The sequence below is a fragment of the Eimeria maxima genome, genomic scaffold, assembly GCF_000499605.1.
Source record: "Eimeria maxima Weybridge genomic scaffold, Emw_scaff1705, whole genome shotgun sequence".
In the NCBI taxonomy this organism is placed as follows: Eukaryota; Apicomplexa; class Conoidasida; order Eucoccidiorida; family Eimeriidae; genus Eimeria; species Eimeria maxima.
The window spans coordinates 1-6,653 of NW_013564621.1; the positions used below are offsets into that span (position 1 = coordinate 1).

Sequence of the window (6,653 nt, forward strand, 5' to 3'; positions counted from 1 at the left end):
TATATATATATATATATATATAGGACATTAGCTGTTTGGACCCTAGGAGGGCTCAATATGCACATTGGTGGTATGTCTGACCACATGTCATTGTATTATGACTGTTCGAAGCCGGGGATCCTTTGCGGGATCAATATGCACATTGGTGGCATGCCTGATCTTCTCATGCCATTGTATTATGACTGTTCGAAGCTGGCGCTTGCGTCCGCAGGCGTATTTGCGTTAGGTTTCAAATGCCCCTGGCACGACGAGTATCCGGAGTTTTAGCGGTACGGTGAACAATACGCATTATATCCGTCGTTGATTGTAGAGGAAGATTGTAGGTTGCTCTACAAGCTGCGTTGTGCCCAGGGTCAAACCAAAGCTGGCGTGTTTGCTTCTGCTCTTGTGCCACTCACTGTCGCCTCTGCTGCTGCTCGTGTTTCCCCAAGAATCCTTTAGTTACAGGCATTAGGAATGAAAGCAGGATATTGACTGAGTTTAAAATTTACTGTCTTCAATCGCAGTCCTGCATCGCCTGGGTAGGCGGTCTCGGCTTTGCGGTAAGTCATTGGTGCGGGGGCGGGGTGGTCGTCATTGAACGCTACGTTTTCTCTCTTCGCATTGGCTAAACAGAGGTGATAATGCTGTAGAGAAGCTGTGTCCACTTCCTGTCGCTATTTGAGGGTGGTAATATAAGCGCGATTGCGTATTTTAAAAGCTGCCCTACGTTGTGTTGTTGGGCTCATTGCACGTGGCTAGATGACGGCAGCTTGTATTTGATACATCGGAGCTGCAGTGGTTGCAGGCTACGCAAAATGCAGCCATGAGCCTACTGCGCGAGCCAAGCCCTCTATATTCCTTGAAGTCCATCAGTGGACAGAGCATGGCCACATACACACACTGTTCCGGTTGAAGTATACTGTATGGTAAGACAGCACAGGAAGTGACTTTGCTGCGTATTATGGGAAGTGTCATGTAGCCATATAGCAAAACGAGAAAAAGAAAGCGCACGCCCTACCTCCGTAGGGGAAACTGAGAATTTCGTAGCTAATGCATTATTGTTTTTGTCGGTACCGTTGGGCATACAGTGACGGTGCCGTAAGACTCGCAGCGCAGGACAAAGTTGTGCGAAGTGACTTTGCAAAGGTGCTCGGCTGCACTTCTGTTAATGTACCATAGTATGCCTCAATATTGCCCGATGCCTAACCGGGAGGATGATACTCAACCAGCAATTTCAGGAGGCTCAGAGGCATCTCAACCGTTTCTTGGTTCGACGCCCCTTTAGCAAAATGACTGGGGAACGGTCAGGTTTCGTGCTCCTGGCCCATTACTCTTCATGCATGATGTGTTCCCGTCGAGATGCTGAGCTTGGTTTTTCAGTTCTTTGTTTTTTATTTGCTTTTGTTGTGCCATGCTGAGTCCTGTGGTAGTTTCCTTCCCTCCTGTACAGTGAGTGAGTTCCCTGCCTCTTGGTTTGAACTGCAAATGGGGCGCATTCATATCCGCAAAGGCAATGCAATCGCTAGCTCCAGAGTTAAGTGGCAGTCATCTCATATATGCTTATGTTATTTGTGTGTTTGCCAGAAACACAGGCTTACGCAACCCGACAGGACGACGTTTGACCGAATCGCTGACATCCATAGATTCATGGCATCAGAGAGTCGAAGGTCGCCTCATCCATAGCGGCTCCAGCCTTGGGCGAAGAATCACCCATTAATGAATATATGGAGTTGTGTCACCAGCCACAGCGTCTGTAAGTATCTTCCTGCTCCGTTTGCACAAAACGTGTACAAAGGCATCGGTGCCGCAGCGTGAAGGGCGTTCTTCCAACTAGCACGCCTCTGCAATGATTCATGATTGTCAACTCCTCTAAACACAGTCGTTTCTTCCCAATGCGTGAACGGGCTGGCACGAGAGCATGGAACTTACTAAAATTTGCAAGGCCCGTGGACCCAAACCTCTATAGTCAGGGACCGTGAATTCAACACTAAAATCAACGCTAAATAAGCAAGGCACAGAATTGCTTGTCCACTTTTGTTTCCGGACTGTTCCTGGAGAAACGTCACCACTGGAAAGGCTGTGCTAGAGAAGTAGGGGACGACGATTCATCACAGCGGCAACATCAGCAGCGATTCGACACCAGTGAGCAACGATTAAATATCAACAAAAAAAAGTGCGCAAGTACGTATATTATAAAGTACATCAGAAAATGCCTGAAAGGTTCCGCTGCGGAAACATGCAACAGCAAACATGCAATTGCTCACACGCCGCTGCCGGCGAAGAGTGCCTTTGCCTGCTTATACCGTGTAGACATGCATCAACAATGGGATTCCCACGTTGTTCCCAGCCGACGACCGGTCTCCTAACCTAACAAATACGAAAGTATAGAAAATATTAAAACACAAAAGCACAACCATCCCGGGCGTGAAAGGCAACTTTTCATATCTGTAAGCCTCTTTGCCCGTCGACCAGTGGCCACAGCGGATCCTAAGGTAGCATATCTCACTTCCTTACGTGACCCCTGAAGGCACACGACGCAGGAGAGTTTGCTTTTGAAGTCCTCGACGAAGAGGAACAATAAAAGTGCGAGAATTACTTTGCGTACAAGAGGGAAGCAACTTGAAGATTGAGCCCGCTTGTCATCAAGACGGAGGGCACACACTAATTTGTGTGCCCTCCGTCTTGACGAGTCACGAAGAACTGTGCCTAACCTCCCACGATTCCCCAAGTTTTGAGCTTCAAGTCATATGTGCCTGAACGATAGCTCCTGTAACGCTCATGGGGTCCTTCGGACTGAGGGCGCCGGAGTCTTTCTTTCCGCGCAGTTGCTGGCGTAGACGCTAACCTCGCGCTACCTCGGCGGCAACGTAACCGTTCCTGTTGCCATCGCATTGGTTGCTTCTGGCCATGCGAAACGCAGTTGCTGCGTTCGGGATGTGGTCGGCCAGCGAACGTGGCAGCCGTTGGGACAAAGGCAAGTTCGGCGGGGGGTGTCCCGCCTGAGGGCCCCCCTCGCGATCCCACAAATTCGTCCAAGGGTGAACAGGAACATACAGCTCCTCTGTCCTGCTCTCTTGGCACTAGGGGTGAAACAAACTTGCCCTCCGACGAAGGCTCTACTGGCGTAGTTGCCTCCATATCCGTCTTTGTTTGCAGTCCTGGTGCGGCGGACTGGGACCTAAGATACGCCCCCTTGCACCGCAGGCTCTGCATGTAACATTCACTCATCGTAAGGAGGCGAGCTCACAGCAGCAATGCAGAGCTTTCGACACAGCCCCACGCATACGAGTGTGCACTGATCAAGCCCGAATACGGCAGCAAGAGCAACGTAGCTTACTTCTATAGATGCTGCAAGGGAACGGGCCCACAAAGATACAGTGTTCTCTTCCGACGCGAATAGTAAGTAACAGTTGTCTTTTGCACTGGAGTAGATGAGCATGTCCTTGCCTTCTGTGTATATTTCGCCGTCCGTTGCAAGGAGGACTGTTTTCTGAACAAGCCGGAATACAAGATAGCATCTACCCCAATGTAATACTTTCCTATGTCCCTATTGTATGCTAAAAGCTAGACAAATCCTCTTGCTGTATCCTCTGCACGACCTACACACAAACTTCCCTTCCGTGTCTGCCCGTGCGGTCTCTGGCCTTGTGACTCTTTCTATGCGAGCTCAAATATATAATAAACTGCCCCTCCGTGTTACATTTCTGAGTAGCGTGGAGCTTTACTCGAAGAGTTCTGCCATTGGGGTCCATGAGCAGCAATCGTCCCGTATCCGTCAACACACCAAGGCAGCGCTGTGGCTGTAACTGGCAATTCCTCTTGTGGCCCTTCCCGAAAACCCGAAAAAACAGCCGCTCACAAAAGCTCCTGTGTTCTGAGAAGGTGTCAGCGTACACTCACATAAGGCGAGCTATCCAACAAAATACTCTGGTGCAGTTTGCAAGCATATTCTTCTGCATTCACGAATCAATGTACGGCGAGAAGAGCATTCCGAGTTCCTATACACAGGTGAGAATATATGCAGGTGCGAAGATACTCATATGGCCCCAAAACGTCTCCAATCACGGCGCAGACGCGCGCAATCTCGCCTCCTCACCCCTCATTCGCAGGAGGACGCCGTGGTACTGGAGCTTCTCCCCCTTCTGCAAACACTTAGCCACGCAAGACGGGGCATCTTGGGAGGCGACGAAAGGCCCTCTTCGACGCCATTGACTATCTCTGAAGTTTGCAGAGGTTAGCGCAGATGTTTGCAAGGTCTCAGGTGGTGGCACGTTGCCCCCTGCAACAGCTGCGGCCAGCACAGAGCCTTCAACACCTGCATGGCTCCCATACCAAGCTGCTGCTCCTGGTAGTTTTCGAACGAAGCCATCACTTTCAGCATCGGAATCGTCTGCACTGGAGACAGGCCAAAGCCGCAAAGGAGGGCCCCAGCCGAGAACTGCATCAGTGACAGAGCGGCGGCAGGCTCCACGGAGTTCTTCTGTGGACTCCGACTGTAAAGACATAACCTCAGATTCCTCCCGCAAACCATTCACTGGCTGTTCTTGAGTACCTGTACCATCCGTGAAACACCCGCTGCTCGTCCGCTTCCACTTGCGAGAGGCGGGTAGTGCGGCAAATGCAGCATCCCCTGTGCTACTGCTGCTGCCGCTCCGCCCTGGAGAGATGGGGATTGCGTCAGGGTCCCCTCCGCAGCACATGCAGGTCTTGCTGCTGTCGCTGCAAACGCATACATGTGCAGCATCCGCTGCTGCGGACTTTAGCGGGGAAAAGGGGCAACCTATAGAAGGCGTGAGCTCAGCATCCAGTGCAGCAGCAGACACTGCTGCTGCTACTGCTGCTGTCACTGCAGCTGCTGCTGTATCCGTTTCGTCTCCACCAGACGCGGCAACCCCACAGCCTACAGCTGCAGCAGCTCCTGCTGCTCCACCGGCATTCCAGGCTCCCTGAAAAGCGAAGGCATACTGCATTACGTCTAGAGGCAGGGGATGATAGTGCAGAGCCATACAATCGATTCCGTTGAAAAACGGGTGTTCAAGAAGCTCGCTCAGGTCCCTCGAACCAAGTCGGTCCTCCTCCTTCGGGCGGAGCAGCCGTCGTATGAGGTCTGCTGCAGCAACAGGCAGCTGCTCAGGCAGAGGCAGCTCTTGCTCTTCACACACAGCTCGGGCGAGGGCTGGAGTCGAATGGCCGTTGAACGGGGGTTCGCCCAGCAGCAGCTCGTGCACCACACAGCCCAAAGACCAGCAGTCTGTTCCGAAGCCGCAGCCGAACTGCTGCTGCGCCGCTTCCTCCCCTTCTGCGTCCAGAGAAACAAACAATTCTGGAGGAGCGTAGGCAGCCGTTCCCGCATACGGATACTTCACAGCGCTCCTTTGCCAACTACAGAGAGACTCCAAATCGTCCCGTAAGCGGCCGGGCTCACTCTCACACCTGTTTCTGCTGCTTCGGCTGATGCTGGTGCTGCTGCTACTGCTGCTGTTACAGCTGCTGCTTGAGTAGAAAAACTCCGAAGACGAACCGGACATCATTAGCCTCTCGGCCCCCTGTACGTGTTGCCGGTACATCATTTGTTGGTGCTGCTGCACACGGTGCCAGTTTGTATCTCCTCCCCTAAGCTGTTGCTGCTGTTGCTGTTGCTGCTGTTGCTGCTGCTGCTGCTGCTGCTGGTGCTGTTGCTGTTGCTTCTGCTGCCGCTGGTGTTGTTGTTGTTGTTGCTGCTGCTGCTGCTGTTTCTGCTGTTCCGCCTTGGCGAGACAGAGAGCGGAGTCGAAGTCGACGAGCGTGAGGTGGCCGTCGTGGTTGACAACAATATTTTCAGGTCGAATATCTCTATGGAGTACTCCTCTTCCCCGCATAGCAGCGAGGGCAGCCGCAGCCTCCGCCGCCCAAAGTCTTGCAGCCCCCACAGACAAACTGAGGCCCGCGCAGCTGAGCCTCCGCAGCACATCCCGCAGCGTCGCTGCCCCTGCGTAGCGCAGCACGAAGTACAGGCTGTCTGCTGTCTGATACGTGCGCCGTAAGTGAACAACACTCGGGTGCACGGAGCGACCTCCCCCACTCAATGCAACCAGCGCCTCTTTCTCCGTCAGAACCTGACGCCGCAGCCGGCTGCGAGACCGAAGCAAATGCTTCGACACCTGGGACCCGCCCAGCAGACGCCCCAAAAATTACATACACATTTACATACATTACATTACATACATTTACATACATTACATTACATAGTAAATGTATGTAATGTAATGTATGTGTAAATGTATCATTACATTACATACATTTACATACATTACATTACATACATTTACATACATTACATTACATACATTTACATACATTACATTACATACATTTACATACATAACATTACATACACATTTACATACATTACATTACATACACATTTACTATGTAATGTAATGTATGTGTAAATGTATGTAATGTAATGTATGTATTACATACATTACATTACATACATTTACATACATTACATTACATACATTTACATACATTACATTACATACATTTACATACATTACATTACATACACATATACATACATAACATTACATACATTTACATTCATAACATTACATACATTTACATACATTACATTACATACATTTACATACATTACATTACATACATTTACATACATTACATTACATACA

General features: G+C 50.4%; 1 protein-coding gene across 1 annotated transcript; it reads right to left on the minus strand.

Moving 5' to 3' along the window:
- Nucleotides 1–4,043: 4,043 nt before the first annotated feature.
- Nucleotides 4,044–6,262, minus strand: EMWEY_00055010 (AGC kinase, putative; the record flags this gene model as incomplete). The annotated part of the gene is made up of 2 exons (XM_013480184.1): nt 4,044–6,093; nt 6,252–6,262. The coding sequence occupies 2 exons, from the start codon at nt 6,260–6,262 to the stop codon at nt 4,044–4,046; spliced, it is 2,061 nt and encodes a 686-aa protein (XP_013335638.1).
- Between the last annotated feature and the right edge of the window lie 391 nt (nt 6,263–6,653).